At 49.2% G+C, this 20,741-nt stretch overlaps 6 protein-coding genes across 6 annotated transcripts; 1 reads left to right on the top strand and 5 right to left on the bottom strand.

Moving 5' to 3' along the window:
* Positions 1 to 392: 392 nt before the first annotated feature.
* BKA67DRAFT_543701 (major facilitator superfamily domain-containing protein) lies at positions 393 to 2,909 on the bottom strand. The gene is made up of 3 exons (XM_046101204.1): positions 2,464 to 2,909; positions 2,025 to 2,319; positions 393 to 1,874 (listed from the first exon to the last, which is right to left on the bottom strand). The coding sequence occupies exons 1-3, from the start codon at positions 2,770 to 2,772 to the stop codon at positions 883 to 885; spliced, it is 1,596 nt and encodes a 531-aa protein (XP_045963275.1). The 5' UTR covers positions 2,773 to 2,909; the 3' UTR covers positions 393 to 882.
* A 1,642-nt stretch (positions 2,910 to 4,551) lies between these two features.
* On the bottom strand, positions 4,552 to 6,276 carry BKA67DRAFT_510293 (Alpha/Beta hydrolase protein; the record flags this gene model as incomplete). The annotated part of the gene is made up of 1 exon (XM_046097313.1): positions 4,552 to 6,276. The coding sequence occupies one exon, from the start codon at positions 6,274 to 6,276 to the stop codon at positions 4,552 to 4,554; it is 1,725 nt and encodes a 574-aa protein (XP_045963274.1).
* Positions 6,277 to 9,137: 2,861 nt separating this feature from the next.
* Positions 9,138 to 11,120, bottom strand: BKA67DRAFT_589341 (uncharacterized protein; the record flags this gene model as incomplete). The annotated part of the gene is made up of 2 exons (XM_046104447.1): positions 9,138 to 10,849; positions 11,075 to 11,120. The coding sequence occupies 2 exons, from the start codon at positions 11,118 to 11,120 to the stop codon at positions 9,138 to 9,140; spliced, it is 1,758 nt and encodes a 585-aa protein (XP_045963273.1).
* Positions 11,121 to 12,685: 1,565 nt separating this feature from the next.
* Positions 12,686 to 14,784, bottom strand: BKA67DRAFT_652392 (uncharacterized protein; the record flags this gene model as incomplete). The annotated part of the gene is made up of 2 exons (XM_046106158.1): positions 12,686 to 14,173; positions 14,242 to 14,784. The coding sequence occupies 2 exons, from the start codon at positions 14,782 to 14,784 to the stop codon at positions 12,686 to 12,688; spliced, it is 2,031 nt and encodes a 676-aa protein (XP_045963272.1).
* Positions 14,785 to 16,547: 1,763 nt separating this feature from the next.
* BKA67DRAFT_529316 (exonuclease V a 5' deoxyribonuclease-domain-containing protein) lies at positions 16,548 to 18,271 on the bottom strand (the record flags this gene model as incomplete). Its single annotated transcript, XM_046099048.1, has 2 exons — positions 16,548 to 17,827; positions 17,881 to 18,271. 2 exons carry the CDS (start codon positions 18,269 to 18,271, stop codon positions 16,548 to 16,550), a joined length of 1,671 nt encoding a protein of 556 aa, XP_045963271.1.
* Positions 18,272 to 19,009: 738 nt separating this feature from the next.
* BKA67DRAFT_6794 (uncharacterized protein) lies at positions 19,010 to 19,945 on the top strand. Its single transcript, XM_046108872.1, has one exon. It carries the CDS (start codon positions 19,153 to 19,155, stop codon positions 19,747 to 19,749), a length of 597 nt encoding a protein of 198 aa, XP_045963270.1. The 5' UTR covers positions 19,010 to 19,152; the 3' UTR covers positions 19,750 to 19,945.
* Positions 19,946 to 20,741: the final 796 nt, after the last annotated feature.

Below are 20,741 nucleotides of genomic sequence, written 5' to 3'. Positions count from 1 at the left end.
TCACTCCCCAATAATTGCACTCTAGACAGCCTTCCATTGGAAATAGTCCTTGTGGTTATTTACAAAGCAATCACGGTGTTTTGAGACAGGCCGCTCTAATTTCAAGAGAGTCTGCAATTTCTGATCGAAGTATAGTGAGGTATTTATCTTACAACAAAGTATATTTCAGACCCAGGACTACAGTCTTGTGCAGCATGTTTCATTTGTCTTCTTGCTATGATGTTTAAACATGTAAAAGACAAAGCGTCACTACGATACTTGATATTGAAGGGAGCCGCAGGAGGGTATCGTATATCCCTCATACACAGCGCATAGGTGTTTTTTTTTTTTTTTTTCACCATGGAAATTACTTGCCTGTCCATGCCATTTGGGAAGTTATAAAGATGCTTCTAGTGACTTTTAGATGATCTATTGAGATAGACTTTGTGAAACCTGCTTTGTCCAAGGAGGCTTTAATCGCTTGAATATAGTCAGGGCACCTCTGCATCTTTTCATGGAAAACAATTCTTACAATATGAGATACAACCACTAAGAAACCAAATAATCGCTAGCACCTAGTTCAGACTAGTAGACGTGTCAAAGAATGGACGCAAGGTCAGCGGCAGGCTTGAACAAAGTTGTTGGAGACGCGTGACTTGGAGTTGGCGATGTTAAGTACCATCTACCTCTTTATCTTCCCATGAAATCCACCTGGCCGGTCATATATCTCGTACGGCTTCACCCCCTTCTCCATTTTGCGTAGCGTGTGGTTTATTGATGTGCATGATGGAAGGCTGGCTGGCCCTGCCGATGCGAATTCTTTGCTGAGAGGCCGCTGGAGAGCACAGATTTCCATGCCGGTGGGAACATAAAATTCTCTTATAGTTTGCGGTGAAGGTCGCTTCAATCTCTTTTGACGCCCAGTCTGCCGACACCCTTGAGCCCCCAATGGGTCACGGCTACAGAAGCCAATACCAGTGCACAGTTGTACCACCAACCAGCTTTGTAACCTTGAAGCAATGCCTCCTGAGGGCTTCCACCATTTACCTTTGCCGTAACATGTCGTGCAATTACTGCTGTAGTTGCGACTCCGAAACTCTGCCCAATTTGTGCTAGCATATTAAAAATTCCGCCTGCTAGTGCCTGCGTCTTTGCGGGGAACGCCTCTGTCACGACCAGGTTTGCAATGGTATAAACCATGTCCATACCAAGTGGATTCAGTAACATGGCCTGGAACATAACCTGCCAATACCCTGGGCCGTCGACACGACACAGAATCGCGAGCAGCAATGTAGCAACAGAACTGACAAGACAGGCCGCAGGCACAGCAAGCGAAGGCCGCATGCGCGGCAATAAGCTGGCGGTAGCTGCGTTCATGATAGCGCCACCAATAGGAGCCGGTAGAAAGTACAAGGATGCTGTAAGAGCCGACTTGTCGAGCACATCCTCCAAATACAAAGCTGTGAATTGTTCACTAGCATTCAGGCTGGCCCATAATAGGAACACTGTAACGCAGACGGCAGTAAAGGGCACATTCTTCCATAGAGCATTTGGTATCAGTGCAGGACGGCCGAGTCGTGTCTGTCGATGCATCCATAGGCTGGATATAGGTAGCAGTGTGACTGCTGTGCACAGAAGTATGATGTTCTGCGGCGTACGCATTGTCTGAGCAGCGTCCAAGGCTGTGGCAACGGAAAGCTCATACGATAACAGTGCAAGGCTAGTACTAATCAGCAGTGCACCAACCCAATCGACATCAGCTAAGAAGCGAGCGAATGCTGCTCGTCCAAGAGGACCCCCATCCGCGCTGTGGGGGAGTGCCCAGAATGCCAAAGCCAGGACGATGCAGTTAACTATCGCGGCACCATAGAAGCCCCAGCGCCAGCCAATAGTGTCTAGTTTGAAGAGGTTCGTTAGCTTTCGCTTCTACTTCCTTGAAACTGAAAATCTGAGATGGTATTGAGGTGTAAGGCTTTCGCGCCCGTTATAAGTATCAAGAAAACCTAGGTTAGGTATAGCAATTATGAGCAATTTTGACCACTTACCAGCGCATACTCCACCAAGCACAAGGCCCAGTCCAAAACCAACAGCCTGCCCACCACCCATTGCCGCAAAAGCAGTGCTGCGACGGCGCGGGCTCCCACTCAGCGGAAAACAATGTGCGACTGTGCCTACGGCGCCAGGGAGGCAGAAAGACGCCGCAAGACCAGCAACACTGCGTAGGGCGATAAGTTGTGTCGAAGTGTTTGCCAGCCCCGCCCCAACAGTGCTTGCGACCTGAAGCAAAGCACCGAACAAAACTGCACGCCGGCAGCCCAAAACGTCGGCGGCAGCACCACACTAAGATTAATGCCGTAATAAGTACTTGTAACGCAGTAAAACTTAGAATCTGTGGAACGAAAACATGTGATGTTGTTTTGAGACTTTTAGAAGGCGGTAGGCATTGGGACGGTAGATCGAGAACTTCAGATGGGATAAGCTTACAGGAAGTAGCGTGCAGCCGCTCGCGAGGGCAAAGGCAGCTGCTGGCCATAATTGCAGCTCTTGTGGTATGCGCAAATCCTTTGCAATCACAGGTATACAAACTGTGAGTAAACCACCTAGTAGACTTCCTATGCCAGTTATACAAGTAATGCAAGAAATGATGAAAACTGTTCGGCTCCGGGAGATAGACTGGTGAGAGTTGGTGGCTTGGGTTTCAGTTGAAATAATAGCGACAGACGGGCCAGCTGGCGCTACGTTGTTCGCCAGAGGGGCCTCTATCGTCATGGGAGATAGTGGGCGAGAGGCCATGATCGAATTCTCAAACGATGAACCAAACTATTGCTCAAAGTTATTCAATTCAATACTCGCGGACATGTGTCTTGATGTGGCAATTGCAATTGAGCCTGCGGCGGTTGGTGCAAGTATCTTGCAAAGTGAAATTACACGTGTCAGTCACAGGGCGTGACTGTCAGGGGAGCGAAATCGCATCGCTATCGTTAGAGTAACTCCTAACCACTAACCTAGGTTAGGTTAGTTAACCTACTAACTAGCTAAGATCGTCTCTTGGCCGTATATATCTTTGGCAAATTGGATGCCACTTGCCTTGTTGTCGTTGACGGTGATTTCCTATGTCACATAATCTCATTGAGTATTGTTAAGCCGTCAAATGAATATACTAAAAAGACTTGTTGGCGCTGGCCTTGATTCTGTTTCTTCTACAAATCGCCAATTCCAATGGGCTTACCAGCATCATGGTCGAGTCTTGGCAAGAGACTGCTGTTTGTGGTCTCCTATCAAGCAAAGGCCCGCGCATTGGGGATGTGTAATTTGTCGAGCCGGTGGATTGGATATGCATGTTGCTGTCTAGCCCGCGCTATTCGAAGTCTATCTTTGAGATGAATTTCCCCCCTGAAAATGAAATAGCCTCAATTTCGCGCATATAAGGAAGGAGGCCATCATGACTTCACCGAGTGTCATTTTCTTGCCAAGCCGCGTAGGACTATAGCGCCCATAACCTGTAGCTACAAGGTGGTCGCATACCCGTGGTGGCTGTCAACGATATCATTAGCGAATGATGAGGCTTATCCTGCGGCTGAAAGCACTCTACAGCTTACAAGTGTCGAAAGCACATAATATCGGACTGTAGGTAGTCTTTGGAGCTGTATCATGTACTGATGACGTCCAGCCCGATAGTGCGTACTGTCTTCGACCGTGCAGTCATGCAATGGGTCGGAAGCAGCAAACCTACGAAGCGCGAACAAGGGCAGATCCGAGAACCATGGCGCCGCAATAGCAACTCAAGGCGTAAGTAGGCAGAGCCGCAGGATTGGCTTCTTGTGCTAACGAACAGGAATGGCCCCCCGTATGACTGGTTGACGTTGGTGTTGCAGGGCGGTAACGTCAACGCTTTTACCCTGATTAAACTATGACATACCTACTTGTATTACACTATAAATATCAAGCTGCAAAATTTCAGTCTGATCCAAAAAGCTATAGAGACCAGTTTTAATTGAAAATTCCTACAAATCAAGTACGAGTAAGCACCCCAAGGTCTGTTATCAAAGACGTACGAAGTATAGTGATTCTAGAAGTAACATAAGAATGGTCAAGATAGAGACGAAACTGCAGGTCTCCCAGGCAGTGTAGTCAGAGACGAATATCGACTTGCGAGCAAAGAGCACAAGTCCAATTAAAATGCCTGCCAAGACATTGGGACATCATTTTGACAAGACCAAGCCTGCCAGCAAATTGACCAAGAAATAAGGTCAGTCCGCACGTAGCATAAACAATGGATTAGCTACCGCATGAGGGCGAAGGCATGTGATACGAATCCCGAAAGAACGACAGGTCTCAAAATGTGGGAAATAGCACGATTTCGACTCAGTGAGGTTGACATAAAAGACCAATCTAACCTAGTCTAGTGTCTTCTTCAGGCATGGTTTGGTGGTGAGTCGTAGGGTTGGCAAATGGGGAACAGAAACCCTTATACTATAGTTGATTCCGGGATGCAGTCTGAGCTAATCTTAGACTTCTGCAGCTCAGTGGATTGCGAAAATAGCTAGAAGCTCATGAAAGAAGTGACGAATTTTACCATACGTATGGCCAACTTTCATCCATTGCGATTTCGACCTGAGCACGATGAATACGTTGATCTTCAGTTTGCTCGAAATGCCGTAGCGCTGCGACAGGCGTGCCGTTCTCTTCCGGCTTGAAAAAATACGGACCATCCACATCGCATTGCGTGTAGTTGGCTGGGAGGGTTCCGTTGTATAGGAAAGCCCGGACGTGCTTGGCAATGCAGTTGGACGGCATAGCGAGAGTGCAGTGGCCATACCCTCGCAACTCAATCATTTGCGACCCTTCGAATGCCGCATTGGCGGATCGAGCAGAGATGAGCGGACAAACAGGGTCGTACGTTGTCGAAAGAATCAGAAGAGGGTGCGCGGTCTTGACACCTAACTTTTGCACAAATTGGTGCGTCTTGTGAACAGCCCATTGTTGTTTTGTGTAGAGGCCGCTATTCGTGAATTGTGCAAAAAGGCTCGTGTTCATGAAGGGCAAAATGAGGTCCAGTAACTCCTCGCGGCCCTGGGGCCAGTATTGTGATCCAGTCATGCCGTCGTTGTTCTCGACGTGGACGTTACTGTCATCTTGAAAGATTCCATCAAATGGTCCTTTACCGCCGTATGCGAGGAAGGCTTCCGTCGCATTGCCTTGAAGCAACTTTGCGAGTCGATCAGCTAGAACGTACCAGTTGGCTGGTTTGTAGAGAGCGGGGAAAATGGCGGTGTTCAAGATTTTCTCGCGCGTCAATTGACCCCAGGAAGTGTTGTTCACATAGACGCTCAAAGGTTCCTCCAGTTTATCAATGAAGCTCAACACCTTGTCTTGCAATTCCTCTTTGGTCTTCGCAAGAGATGACAGGGTACAATTCTTGCCTGACTTGATACATTCATCGAAGAATCCCGACATAACTCTTTCAGTATCCGATAGCGATTCTGTATAAAAACGGTCTTCATACCACTCGAAGTTATTGACCACACCATCGATAATGACGCGCTCCGATCGTTCGGGGAAAAGCGTGGCGTATGTTTGGCCAAGAACCGTTCCATAACTGAATCCCCAGTAGACCATATCCTTCTGCCCGACTGCCTCAAGAATGCTGTTCATGTCGGCAGCCGTTTGCGGTGTGTTGATGTAGCTGCCGTGCTCTCCCATTGTGTCTGGACAAGCTGCGACGAAGTTCTTTGACCACGCATACGTCTCCGCACTGTCCTCGATGACCTTTTCACTCCTGACAGGCGAAAGCTCGCGCCTCGCCTCCTGACTCGGGTAGCAACTCGCTCGAGGTCTGGAACCATTTACTCCGCGAGGATCAAATGAGAGCAAATGAAAACCCTCTCCAATGTAAGCATTGAGCTGTTCACCCTTACGATATAGGAATTCAATGCCGGAGCCGCCAGGGCCACCTGGGTTGAGCAAAACATTCTGTGTGGCATTCTTTCCCCGGAGGCGAATGAGTGGAATGCTGAATGTTTTGTTACCAGAGTTCTCTGCATTGAATTGGTCCATAGGCACATCGATCTCGCTGCATTCGAGCTTGCGACCAATAAGCTCACCACAGATCTCCCATGTGATCTTTTCGCCAGGATACTTGTACTTGCCGTCGAAAGACGCATCGCATTGATGATGGTGCTTGTATGTCGGGCGCCATGGGAATTGAAAGATGGCGAAGCACACCAAGGCTCCCAATGCGATGAATTTGAAGGTGCTCGAGGACCCGCGTCGCAAGTTGCGAGATGCGCCGCCCATTGATTTACTCTTGTCATCCATCTCGTGGGCAACTGTGTTAAAATAAGTGACAGAACCTCAACAAGAACAGCGGGTGCTTGACGGATTTAACTACTGGAGATTCATGATGCTGACGGTGCCTGGATTAGGCTGCATTAAGATTGGCGTGTTAATTAGGACCGGTGCTCAGCCTGGGTAGTCAGTTTCGGCGTTCGGATTTGAGTATCATTTACTCCGTACATGGCCCAATCTTGATCTACACCATAGAGTGGTGCTGCGAGAGCTTACACCATTGATTGGCAGTTACTTTTACTCAGCAATTAAGGCACATGCATTCATGTACCAGAGGTTAAACCTTACATGGGATATACATTCACGTCCCAGACCAGAAAAGGGCAACAGCCCTTAATACTAATTAATTCGAACTATCGAATGTCCCAGCGCTCCTTTGGTGAATAAACTCACTAAAGTGCTTATTCCCTTACAATTAGGTCGTGTGCTCCCATCCCCATCTCCTTAACGGCCGAAAATTACATGAACTGAAGATAGCTTTTTATCTAGAAGGTTGTGGTTGCCAGATATGTCAAGGAAGCCACTACCATAATATTCAACGCAGATGGAATAATTGAAGAGCTGCTCCTTCGCGAGTAACAAGAAGCAAGATAAAGAGCAGACACCAAGTCAAAGAAGTTCAAGATTGTTCTTCGCATTTTTGGCACAGTACCATCCGGAAATCCTAGGAGCCATTCCGCCAACTGGGCAGAAGACGTCGTTAGTACACGCATAGGCACTTGTAATAAGAAGGAAACTACAAAGGGTCAATCTGTTCCAGAATAACCAGCGTGCCCTGCTTAATTACTTGGTGCCGTATTATATTATCGATCCGATCTTTTTCTGGTCATTTTTGAACGACACATGCATCCACAACTCATTTTCATATACCTCGCCATAAAGGAGTTGCGTCTCAGAAGCGGGGTCGTACATCTATAGGCCTTAGATCATCCCAGGTATAAGGCCACCCCAGAATCCCACTCGGTAAAAATTAAATTTTTTTTTTGGCTATGCCTTTCATCAATTCACCTAGCTGTTTCTGATACTCTCGAGTTCGCTGCCAATCATATTGGTATCCTTGATAACAGAAGGGTCAAGGTTCCAGCCGTAGCTTATTTATATTGAAATACCCTGCCAACCATGATGGGCTTTTCTTCAATTCCTCTCAAAATTCGCATTACAACTGGGCTTGTTGATAGGGACGAGGAAAACCCAGCTGCAAGCAAGGCGAAACACTGCGCAGGATCTCTGGATAGTGCAATTGGCGGGATACAAAAGCATTACTCACGGTTGTAAATAATGACAATGTCTGCAGTCTGCAACTTCAACCCAAGACAACCAGCACGAATGGGATGCAATTACATGAAAAAAGGTGAATCCGGTGCGTTGAAGCCCTTCAGTAAGTCAGAACGGTCTTCAGCTTTGGTAGTACCATGCAAGCGCATGAACTTCAAGCCTCGGAACCGCAGGAAATCCTCCACAATGTTCATGATGGCAGTCATCTGGAAGAACACGTGCACTCGGTGACCAATTGCTTTGTATGTCGGGAAGATACGGTCGAAAAACTCCAACTTACCGGCTGTTCTCCAAAAAGAGTTACTGGCTGTACTGGATGGGTTCATCTGATTTTCGACTTCTTCGAAAACGAGTGGGTGATTACACTACTTTCGCAGTTGCATGATCATATTGCTCAACCAACGAGCGGTAGACTTGCCCGCCCTTGCCGCCGTTGACAGCGGTCTTTTTATATGTAACCATCTGCTCGTGTAAGCGACTTTGCAAAGCAGAACACTTGCACTTTGTTGTGCCCTATGCGCTTCCGCAAATCATGAGCACATAACCAAGCGCACCGCCGTTTGGTGTCATACTGCTGAAGTTCAAGAGGTCAAGTGTTTAACACCTCCAATGCTTCCGGATGTACATCCTCGCTGTAGAATACCGGCGAGGACTGGTGGACGTAACTACTAAAATTGACTGGACTCTCCGTAACTGAGACCTCTGTCTAGGGATACAAACAAAGCAACGTCCGGGCGGGAGCAATACCTGATACCCAACATCATATTCGTAACCACCCCTGGCCTTCCTTTTCTCACCACCGCCAATAAAACGTCCCCCAATACGACGAAACCTCCTTCGTACAGAGCAAATCAGAAAAGACAAAATGATGAACGTTGCTCTTGAAAAGGAAAAATAGTCCTTATCGTCCACATCCTCAACAGAAGAAGCGCGCCAGCCTCTATGTAGGCTTAACCTTAGGTTAGTTAACTTCTAACTCTGCGCGAACCACGGGTAGCGCCTTGTCCCGCGCTGGGCGCATCCACGGCCCGCGCCCTCTGGGAAGGTGCATGATGCGTCAAGCTGCACATACCCTCGAGTTTCTCGCCTCATGTGTCACGGGTTGCATGAAAACTCTAAAATGAAAAAACAATTGGCGCAAGATTCATTATATATCACGAACCCCATCGATTACTCAAGGTGCAATGAAAACACCTTTGCTTCATCTCTCTTGGGCTCAAGGTATAATAATAATTGTATTATTTCCCTCATCTTTCTTCGCCCTTCTTTGTACACGTTGATAACCGAGCAATGACGATAACAACCGTTATCTTGTAACCGGAAAAATAAAAACGCCTGCTCTGTTCCGAAAGTCTTAATGCTACTATGCGTATTACTACAGCAGTGTCCTTTGAATTCTCCATTTCATGTCATAATCCCTGCCGGCTGCATTTGGGCTTGGCAGCGTAATCACTCCCCAGGCATGGCAGGTCTTGATGTAAGTACTCGATGCGCCCCGGTCGTCGCAATTTAAATTTTTTTTCTTTTGTTTTAAATCATACACTGCCGTCTTCGTCAAACCCAGCCTTGGCGGCCAGGTCGTCGACAAAACCGAGCAGTTCTCGCTTCTCGTCACATATCCGAGCCCACTCGAGCAGTAGGCGCCAGACGTAGAGCAGCATATCCTCTCGGCGCAGAACCTGGGAAGCCCACTTCTGACCTTCCTCCGCGATAAACCGGGCGGAGTCATCGCCCTTCTTGTCCCGGGTGAAGTAATCCAGGATGCCGTACAGATCCTGGAAGGTGTTGTCCATGGGCACAAAGTGTTGCCAGGGCATCAACCGCTCGTCGTGCCATTCCGCATAGACGGTGGCCTTGATGGGAACCGATGTCGACAGCAGGAACCCACGGTACCGCGCGCTGAAACTGTTTCCGTCAACGTCAGGCAGGAACTTGTATTCGTATTGTTCCAACATGGGCATTTTTTCGACTTCGCTCAGATATGGGCGCATGTACGTGCAGTTGGACTCGACTGGAAAGCAGAGCATGTCTACAAAGCCGGCGTTGCTGAATGTCTTAAGCCACGTGCCGATGGTACTGCTCCGGCGCCGCGGAAAATCATATTTGCTCAGGGGTGGCATCTCGAAGGTGGGGGCTCGAGTGTTAGACTCCTCCATTCCTGAGACAGTGGTGGCATTCAGCATCTCCACGAGACGCTGGCGCTGGAAATGGGACCAATTCTCTGCCTTGTGACGACCTCCTGAGCCGACACCGCGCCAGACTATGCCATCTGTCTTTTGTTTCCACGGAGGACCGTGTTCAACGCCGCCAGAGTAGAAGGGGTCATCTGTCAAATACATGGCGCCTGGGATCAGTATCTCATTGTTGCCTGGAAGCTTGGATCCGCCGAAAAGCGGGATTAGCTCCTTACTCGTTGACATGGTCAATGGCTCGATGAAGGTGCCGTGCGTCTCCCTCAGGTGCGGTTGCTCACAAGGGTCGATTGCCGCTGAGAAGTTGCGGACGTATCCTCGATGAGCATAGTTCGGGTTCCAGTCCGGCGAGAACTTGGGGTACTGCTCGAAGCTCTCCATGGTAGGGAGATCCCGAGACGGTGAGTTTGGGTTGCAGGTCACTCGCGTGAGATCCCAATATCTGACATTTTTCACCCATTCCGGGTCGTAAGGTTTTGTTTCGTTGCGCTTCGCATCCACCTGGGCTAATCCTGAGTACTTCTTGACAACCTTGCTCTTCGGAACCAGGGAGCGCATTGTGTGCTCCTTGGCGACATGTTTGTTTATATCTTCCCAAGGCACAAGCAGGCGGGATTCGTCCATATAATTGATGGGCATATCCACATCAGGCAGGTAAGGGGCCGACTCGTTGACCAATGTGGTCCACAGTTGGAGCCATGCGACACGCCCGTGTGTATCTCCAATCGGATAGGCCTGGCCGTTCCTTACTCGCACATGGTGATGCCACGACGAGGCACGCTCGGCCAAGATCTTCGCATCCAGGGCCCAGTATGGGCTCAGGTCGTGGTATATCCTATCGAAAAAGGACTCGACTATGATGGCATCGTGGTCTACTGCATACTGCATCCAAGCATCAAAACCCGGGGGAGGATGTCTGCCTCGTCGCTTGCGATATCGATCTGCGGCAGTGGGTAGATCTCGGCTGCGCTGGGCGAGGACCGTCTCTTGCGAAGTGTGCGCATCGGCAATAAGCTCTTCGATCGGGTGTCTCAGCACAGGTGGCGTCGTCGTCGCTGAGTTGCCGTCTGATCCCGCTCCCGCTCCCGCTGCGGACCCGGATTTCGTGGTGGAGGACTTATCGTCCCATAAGTAGTCGTAATAGTGGTCGTTGCGCCCGAAGAAGCCCTCGGGTCGGCGGAAAAGGAGCACGCCCGACAGTGCTATGGAGAAGAGGAATGCGAATATGGCGTATCGCAGGAGAAATCGCCATCGGAGGGATGCGAAGAAATTGGGCAGACTTGAGGTCCAGCTGTGCTGGTGCTGCGGCGGCGGGAAGAGGGCCATAGTCGGCAGACAGGGCTGACTGACTGGCCTCGGAAGTTTCAGTATCTTAGGACCAGTTGATACGGGCTTGGACCATGCGCAAGTTGCTATTCATGGCGAGAAAGCATCTGCACTAAGGTTGGACGAGAGTTCGGATGAGGCGGGCGACGGACCTATTGATTGATCGATCGACCGATTGATTAACGACTTTCACCAGTAGTGAGTGCTACATGAGGCTCCAGAGGGATGGTGATGGTCCAGCAACTACTAAGGTTCGTCGAAACGTCACGATGGCCTGGTAGGAAGGTTTCCGCAAGGGCCAACCTAAGTTAACTTGTCAGACCTGCGTTGATGTAATGTCGCGTTCGGGTGGCACAGTCAAGTCATTCAGCCCCTAATTCGATGGGGCTCTTATTGACTGGCCATGCTTAATTTGGGTGCCTACGACATGCCCACCTTGTCTTGTTGCATACGAACACAAATCTTAGAGCACAGTCGCGCGCAGGAGAGAGAGAAAAGAGGTAAGGCAAGCGGTAGATATCATGTGGAGTGGAGGGCCCGTCTCCAATTCGCTACAGTAATCCGCACGATGTACATTAAAGTGAAGGAGAAAAGATAAAGGGAAAAAAGGATCGAGGACCCCAAGCCCCTGCATGTTCAAGGGCGCTTCAGTGGCTAGAATTACTTTAGCTGCATGAAGCCCGCTATTAACTCTAATTCCCGTCAAAATTCTGCCCCGGGGTTCTGGATATGCTTTCGCGAAGTGTGCACATGACATTGGTGTCAAACCACCGATGCAGTGGGCTGCAATACTGTAAAAGACAGAATTGACAAATCCCGATGCATCTTAATTCTCTGAATATTGTCAACGACTTTCTTAATTGACCTGCGCCCTGTGTTGGCGTTGAATATCTTCGAGCAAACCGACCCAAGCCATCGGAAAGGAAATGCCCCTGAGCACCTGCAGTTTGATTGACAGTTTGACCGCCCCACCACAGCCCCTATGTAGGCAAGCTTTGCGTTCTAGGTTAGTGCAGCTTGCTGTAATTACATGTAATCCGTAAGCTGGCCGTCGTGGATTATCTTTTTAGGTCAGACTTGCAAAAGCACCATCACAACCGCCACCGAACTTGTCAAGATAGTTCCGGCCGAATCTGCTTAGCATGGCAAAATATTCTCCGTAGTTCTGGTCTGGTGATGACGAACTGCTGTTGTTCTGGATTCTGTCTTATTGCATGCTCATGGTACACCATTTGCTAGCAGGGGCCAAGCAGCAATGTATTATTATGCGTCGGATATCTGGCCGTGGTTATACCTCTCAACATGAAATGTCATTTGTATAATACCTAGTCTAGTTGGAATAGAAACATGATATGCAGGATATGTAATAATCAAATAGCGCAATCTAAGGTATCTATCAAACCATCATACACATAAGTCGTTAGTGTACAAGAATTGTACAAGCAAGCCGTTGCTGCGTTAAGAACAATCACCCGCTTTTGTCGCTCCTGGAATGCTCTCCCCCCAAAGGGCCACTCCCATGCAGATTTCCCCGACCGGGACCAGTGCTCCTGCCTGGTCTGCGATCATATAGCCGAATTAATTATCAGGACAACCCAGTCAATATTTCCCTTGGCGTCCTTTAGTGGTGTCCAGTGTGTCCAAAATCTATCATGTTTCGAGTTCTTTCTTTTCTCCTCATAGTTGTCGCCGCGCACACTTTGCAGGTCGAAAATCGTAGGACGCTTGCTGCCTGTCCCTGTGCTCGCTCTCCTCTTCCGACTCTTCTCCAGTAGTATACCGGCGCTGATCGACTCTCCTTGGTCGAGGCTGTCGCGTACCTGAGTCTTGAATGTTTTTGTCACGGATGGCGAATGCGCTGTTTCTGCTAGCAAGTGGAAAATATCCGCTTGAGCTATATCTGAGGGCAGCGATAAAAGGTCGAGCACTGCATCGGAGTAGAAGGAAACCATGAGTTTCGAGCTGTGCTTCTTTCTCGCGCTTGGAGTTGTCTGTCGCTGATTCGTGGGGCCACCGCTGTTGATGCACCTCAATACCATATAGCATGAGTACGGAGGCGGATACACTGGAGTTTGGGACTTTGCTGTGAATTTCTGGGACGAAAACTGGGACGTCTTTGACTTTTTGCTTCCCGACATTGAAGCTGAATCAAATCCTTCGGGGATCGGTGGTGGCGAAGGTGGGCAATGGATTGATTGTTTCCTACTGAAAGTCGAGAACCAGTTGCGCGATGAGCTCAGATCCTTCGAGCCTCGCCGACCGTGGGCAAGGCTGTTCTTTCTTGGCCGTACCTCTTTTGCCGCTTCCCTCGAATGCTCGCTCCGTACTAATGAACCAGTGATAGAGTCATTTTCTGAAGCCAGGGCCTGGCCACCGTTGAGCACTTGCAGCAAGTCTCTGCGACTGCCCATGCATTCCGAGACATTGACCTGGGCCCCGAGCCAGTATTGTAAATGCCCATCCGAGTCTTTGAGGGGCAGGAGGAACAGTAAATTCCAGAACGGGTCCCCGTTCTTATGGTGGTTCAACATAAGCTCCACGCATTCTCTGCCGTCTCTCATGGCTGTCTGTATCCTGGCAATTGCTTCTGGGTCCGTGAAAGGTCCTTGCAAGAAAGCGGAGTTTTTACCAATAGTCTCTTGGTAGGAATAACCTGTCACTTCTCCAAAATCTTCAGATACCACGACAACGGCGTTCTTCGAGTCTGACGCGTCGGTCATGCAGAAACTTGTGCCGAGTCCGGTAAACTCGATCTCCAAGGCGTCGCCATCGCTTGAAAGGTCGGCAGCCGCGCAATAAACTAATTGTCGCTTCACAAATCCTGGAAAAACATCTTGCGCGATATCATTTTCAATATGAGACCTCGATTCAAAAAACACAGACTCCAAACTTGGTATGATGGTGTGCGCAATGCGCTTTATGTCAGCGTTGAGGGATCGTGAAACCATTGGGGGCAGGTTCAGTGGCGCGGATGCACCCATAGATGTGTAGGAGCTTGATATCGTTGTGAGGACAGTTGTCATCTCATTCAATGCAGTATTATACTGTCTGACCTGGTTCTGATGTGAGCAAAACAAGCCCCAGAAAGGCTCCGCCCATCGCAACCCCCGTGGCGACTCACCTTTGTAAGAAAATCTACGCTCCCCTCACACCCTTGCCCCTCGCAGTAATTTATCAGATGACGGACAATAGACGGATTCTCCATCGCCAGGTGGAATGAGTCTTTTCCAAGCAAATCTAAGAATGGAAGGGCAGAGTTCAGTCCGGTAGGATTCCAGACCATTCCCTGTCTCGACCCAGGACGGGTGCTTCGAGGTGATAGCACGTCATCAATATTATGTTGACCGTGTTCCGCGATGGAATCAGCATATGTGAATTTTCGCGGAGATGGTGGCCCGTGGCTTTGGTAGTCTGTATATTGGCTCAGGGCTGCATCGTTTGTGTGCATCCTCAGTCCAGAATTGCTTCGCAGTCGTAAAGATAGCCTGTCCGGCCGAGGAGGCGGGCTCCGAGGGGTCGGTGGAGGCGACAAAACCCTCGGAACAGCAGGCACAGAATCCATGTAATTGAAGTTCGTTGGCAGTTGAGGAGTACTCATCCGTCTGAACTCCGTGGGATTACCCGTTGACCGTGCCGGGTCTTTCGCCTTGTAAGTTCGCGACATTTCTGCCTTACATGCGCCACAAGACGAAGTGAAATGTACACGCGGGGTAACAATCAAGTAGAATTACAAATCGAGATATGAGAAGTAGAACAGAATGATAACAATTTACCGAAAAGGAATGTCAAGTAACGAGAGTAGAAAATGACGTTCATGCAAGAGACTCGTAATTGGACAAGAACAAGAACATGGCGAGAGCCCTCGCTTGGGTTGACCGGTGATCAGTAACTGAGCGGAATGAGAAGAACTCAGCTGGAGGCGAGTGCTTCTAGCGAGGTGGTTTTGTTAGAATCGAGACTCAGAGGAACTTGATCGAGTCCACTGGTCTAAGCGGTGACGATTCAATCGACCTTCACATTAGTGCCCGCGCCGATTGATAGACCTGACTCGATGGGGCGTACTGACGATGTAGATTGACTCGAACCAACGCCAGGGGTGGAGATGTGGACCTGACACACCGCATCGGGAACCACTGAACCGCTGTTGGTTTTCACAAGTCCCAAATGTCAATACCTAGCATTGGGCATGGTTCCATTTTGGCGCAGGGTAAGGGTCCATTCCCCGGTGAAGATCACGTCGAGACGAGACGAGACGACATTGCTAAAGTGGTTGCCCGAAGACATCGCATGGTGCCGATTCGTTGCACGAGCTTTTACTTGCTCCGCTCATGGGCGTTTGGAGTGAGCTCAATTGGTGGAAGCATGTGCATTCTTGCGATGGTCGAAATGGCCCTTTTTCGAGATGTGAAGCAGCTGTAACCCTGCATGGGAGCACGATTTTGCGAGTCTGATGTTTGCATTTCGCAACGGCTGTGTCGTTTGACGGGAGGCAATTTTGGCCCGACCCCATGAGCTAAGTAATTGGGCACGCGGGCCGCGGTCGTACATAACACAGATATCTTATCTCTTGTCTGTTGGGGGCATGCTCGCACGACTCCTCAATTCATATTCGGAGAGATGAAATCTGGAACACTGCCATGGACTGGCAGATTGGGCAATGTAAAGTTATGATCGAACTCAATTGGCATTTCCCCACGTCAGGGACAGGCAAGACGGATGCAGGCAGGGAACGGGGATGCAAGGTACCCAGTCTTCCACATTTCAAAAGGCACGGTCCGCCATCAAATTTGGTGGGAAACGGACACCACACACCATGGCTTGCATGGCATGGGGGCTCACCGAGTCACCGAACAACACCGTGTGCCAGGTGCCTGGTGCATGGCACTGAGGTCCGACCATGTTCCCAGCCAGGCCCAATCTCAAAGGTCTGCCTGGTTTGTTGGTCGGCTCTATTCATGACTCGATCCTTTGCTGGTATAGGGCTCGATTAATGCGTGACGAAGCATGGACTACATACTCCGCACCATGCTACCGTGAGGAGGACCTCAACTCTTCAAGAGATTGCTTCCAAAAATTTCTGTTCTTTCGTCCAACTTGTTGTCATTTTTGTGCCGCATACTTATTATGACAGCAGCGGGCATGCAAGAACCACTATTCCAACAAATGCCGGTTCGGCTATTTGCTGGTCATAAATCATTAACCACGCCCGTTTGAAGACCCTGAGAATTAATCCCCCTGTACTTGGCTGGGGTCGAAATACCCACAGAGGTTCACCGCCGGAAGTTGGAACTGATTTGTACATTTCTAGAAGATTTTCGACCCTGGCAAACCTGAAATATATGGAGCGTGACCCACGGTCGTTGTCATCGAACGTTGGTTAAATATCTTCGAAACTTCAAACCCATGCCACCATGACGGAGGCATTCTTCACCCCTGTGTACTCTTGCGAGCGCCCTCGGCCATTTGCCTCCTTGATTTCCGCATTATCTCGTTGCTCTTCTCAGTCCTCCACTCACAGCTTTCCGCAAATTCGCAGATACCACATTTGTATGCTTCCTCAATTGGCACGCCATCCGGACTCCTCTTGCCGGTCCACCAGGCAAGGTCCAATTTGAGATACTTGCTCAAAGCTTCGGGATCTGTCGGGAACGTCTGGTTACCGATGATCCGGCCATCATCTCTATGTCGATACACGACAGCCACGACATCGCCCAAGGTATCGGCTCCTTGAGGAAATGTCTCACGTAGCTCCGACTCTACCAGTGGAATGATTTGCTGAATGGAGCGATACTTGATCAGGTCAGGTGGCGGTGAGGTTCCATCGTCGAGTTTCGGAGACGGCTCTGGATAGCCGCTGCCTGTTTGCTTGGAGGGTGCGGAGATCGCATCTTCTCCCGGTTCCACTTCGTCAAATACTTCATCGTGAAGACTGCCGATTTGTGCCATGAATGCATCTGAGAACCGCACTTGAGGCTGCAATCCGTACCGGTCAACAATTTTAAGCAGATCAAGCTGTCCAGCAGCCATTTCGCTCAGTAATCGGTGGTACATGAATAATTGTACCCGTGATGGTCGCAGAGCCGCCCCAGTAGGAAGTCTTGTGCTACCACGTGTTTTAACGTCGCTCAAATAGACTCGACGTCGGTGAGGGTCGAAGTATTCGGTAAGGGCCGCTTGCTTTTCGGCATAGTCAGACGCGCTACCTTGCGGCGACTGACCCTGGCTCAGCTCCTCTTCAAAGCCAAGATTTGGACTTGTGTAACTGAGCTCGTCAATGACTCCGTTGATGACTTGCCCTTCTACTAAGCCCCATACCTCAAGTTCGCGTGTCAGTCCTGTATCTCTCAAAGTCCGTAGGCCTTGTATAAAATTCCACAGCCTCAGAGCAAATGCTTCCTCTTTGAGGCTGATATTGACTTGAATGGTGGTGTGTATTTGGTCTTCCAATGTCTGGTGGACTTTCGTACCGCCTTTCATTGCGGCTGTCCTCGTTTTTCTCCCGCCGGGAAGCCGCGTCAGTGTGTACCAATACTGAAGCTCACACCATGCCCCAGAAGATATATCGGTGACAGTGAGAGGTTTCTTTGGGAAAGATCGAAAGCGCTCAACTGGAGATCTTTTGTCATTCGCCGCGCTTTTCTGCTCTGCCCTTGATTTACCTATGTCCATCAAAGCTTTTGGGTCTAGACTGGACAAAGCGCGACTCACTAAGCGCTTGGGTCAGTCAGTTTGCATTCACAAAGCCAGGCGTACGACTTACAATCCGGGTACTCGACGCCGTCCATCGGCAAGGATGTGATATCGAGTGCGCTTGAGGTGGCTGTGGTCGGCAAAGCGGCGTCGCGACCAGCCGGTATTTTGACCTGGCCAAGCTGGCTGCGCTCATCATTGGTAACGGACACCGGCACATCTTCACGATCCAGTTCATTCAACGGCGTCGGTACAAATAGGTCTGCTGCAATTGCTGCATCGAGATCTGGCTGCAATCTTGATTCAATGTGTTCCCCTACTTGACTCGCACCTTCAAGTCCGGTGTCCTGGATGCTATTGAGAAGTTGGATCACAATACTCTCTTCCTCCACTGTGAAATCTGAGCCGTAATCACTCTCTGGTGCCGCAGGGTGATTAGCGGGCCGGAATTTGGTCGCCATATAGGTGGATAGATTTGTGCATCCCGCCAAATCACTATTTAAAGTCTTGTCGTTGAGTGAGAAAGGGCAGATCAAATGCGTCTTCGAAGGATCCGGCTTCGAGGCATAATCTATGATCCCATGATTGATGGCGCTAGATGCTATTGCCACTTGGGGCCTGGAACCACTTCCGTTTATTATGATTAACGCGTTCTCAACTCGCGCTATCACGTGGCGGCCCGTAGTGCCTGCCTACAGCATCCCTGCCTCAAGCTGAGGCTGCCACCTAAACCTATATTTGGGAGCACCTATTGCATGCGCCACCAAAACCTCTGTATTCGGTTGAGATCCATAGAGGAGAGCCTATTGAGCCTATCAGAAATGGAGAATATCTATCTTGTTCCGTATCGAGATTCAACTGCCAGACAACCATGAGCGCTGCGTTGCTTCAATGTTGGGCCATCCGGGCGGCAAGCGATTTCACTGAGTTGGACAGCCATCATAGAAATGAGCATGAGCAACTGTATTATGGGGCCATGCTTTTCGCGGCACATGCTGCGCTACAAACACCATACATTGTCGGATTGCATTCTCGTATGTGTGAGTATTGGACAGGTTGCAAATGCCGATATTCGTGGTTCGAGAAACACTAACCCGTCCAGCATTAGCTGTTCTCAATTATATGGTGCCTGTGAATGAATGGGCCAGCGGAACCCCACTGGACCTTGAGCTGCGGCAGTACGTTGAGCTGAGACACGCAGCTACCGACCAGTGCGTACAGGCAACAACAAAGTATTAAATCCATCAACATCTCACGTCTCTAGTTATTTGATCAAAGTGAATCCAGTTGCACAATTAAATAAATATAAATTAAATTAGATTCGGAAAACAACATCGAAGCGATGACAATGTTTACCTCGACCTTCCAATTCAACACGCCCCTACAAGAGGAAAAACTTCAGGAGGAACTATCCAAAACAAAATCCCTAAAACCCGGATTGGAATCGCTCCCAACCGAAATCCATATCCTGATCAGCCAGCAGCTCATATACCCAGATGCACTTTCCCTGAAGCACACATGTCGCCACTTTTACTCGCTTGTTGACACTGGCATTAAGTTGAAGGTCACATGGCTCATGGAACGTCGTAGCCTGCATCTCGAGTGCCCCAATGAGCGCTGTGATTTGGGTAGTGATCTGAAGTTCTGCAGGGGCAGTATCAGGTATGTTATATGTGCTCCTCAAAAAAACCAGTCTCAGATTGCTAATCAATCTCTTAGGCTTCTCATGCGGCGACGTCGTGAACATATGGAGTGCGAGTCGCGACCTGGGCTTGGATGTTTGGTTTACGGGACAGGCGTCTGTACTCAGAAGCCTCAGCTAAGAAGCCAATGCGTGAGATGGCTGAGAGCTCAGCTGACATTTGAGATATGGTGGATCTTGCTGGCACTAGTGCCGCTTCTGATCGGTTGGTTCTGGGTACTGGATTGCCTACGTTGAAAGCGGATGGACGTAGAAGATGCATCCGCAAAGCTCTCTTTAGACGATCAAATTCATACAAGTTGGCGCTTCTCACCGAGTAATACATGGGTGTGATGATTTTTGTTTGGAGTGCTAACGATTGTGAGTCGTGTATGGTCATTTGTTCAAAGGCAACCTGCTGGGCTCGTGGCATTTCCCTGTCCAAATAACAGCCATAATCCAGATGTAATAGTAATTCATATGAGTTTGGCGGGTTTCTCCATGCATTGAAAATAGTGCACAGTCCCAAACAAGCAGCCATTGTTATCTTCCCAGCCGGTCTCCGGCACATCAGCAATGCCATGCAATCCTAGGCCTCCCAACTGATAGTGGTGAAATATCTTCAAGATTCACAGCAGTCATTTCAGTATTGCATGATATTCTCACCAGTGGCGCTTAATGCTGGCCCCAGAATCGCTTTGTCCGTAAGTTCACATTAATATGTGCTGCTTAACACTCACATGCGTACGTAGCTGACATATGAGGGGCATTTGTTCCGTATAATCACCAAAAGAAACAGATTCCTGTGCTTTTAGGCTAGGTCTTGTCCCTAATTACATTTCTATACATGTACGTCGAACAATTCTCTATACTGCAATGTGTCTGGCATAAGTACCCGAGAAGCTGAACTTTGGCGTTATCTCTTTAAGAATATCAACTCAATTCTCTGGAAGATATATGGAGGAATGCGACGATTAACCCCCTGTGAAGGATTGTGAAGTACCGCGACGAAACAAACACCATTCGATCTCACTGCCGTTCCATTTAGAGATACCAACGAGCGAGGACGTATCGCTCATACCACAACGATGCTTACAGTTGCGTCGGCAGTTCTGCCTTATACTCGCGGCATCGCCGCTTATGCTATCATCAGGATGCACCAACACCATCCACAGACGAGCTTCTTGCTCAAAAGCTACGCAATATGTTCATGAAGTAATGGATGCCTTCGATATATATTGATTCAAAGT

Source organism: Truncatella angustata, assembly GCF_020726525.1.
Source record: "Truncatella angustata strain MPI-SDFR-AT-0073 chromosome Unknown BKA67scaffold_1, whole genome shotgun sequence".
Classification (NCBI taxonomy): domain Eukaryota; kingdom Fungi; phylum Ascomycota; class Sordariomycetes; order Amphisphaeriales; family Sporocadaceae; genus Truncatella; species Truncatella angustata.
This window is presented reverse-complemented; position numbering and strand designations above follow the sequence as displayed.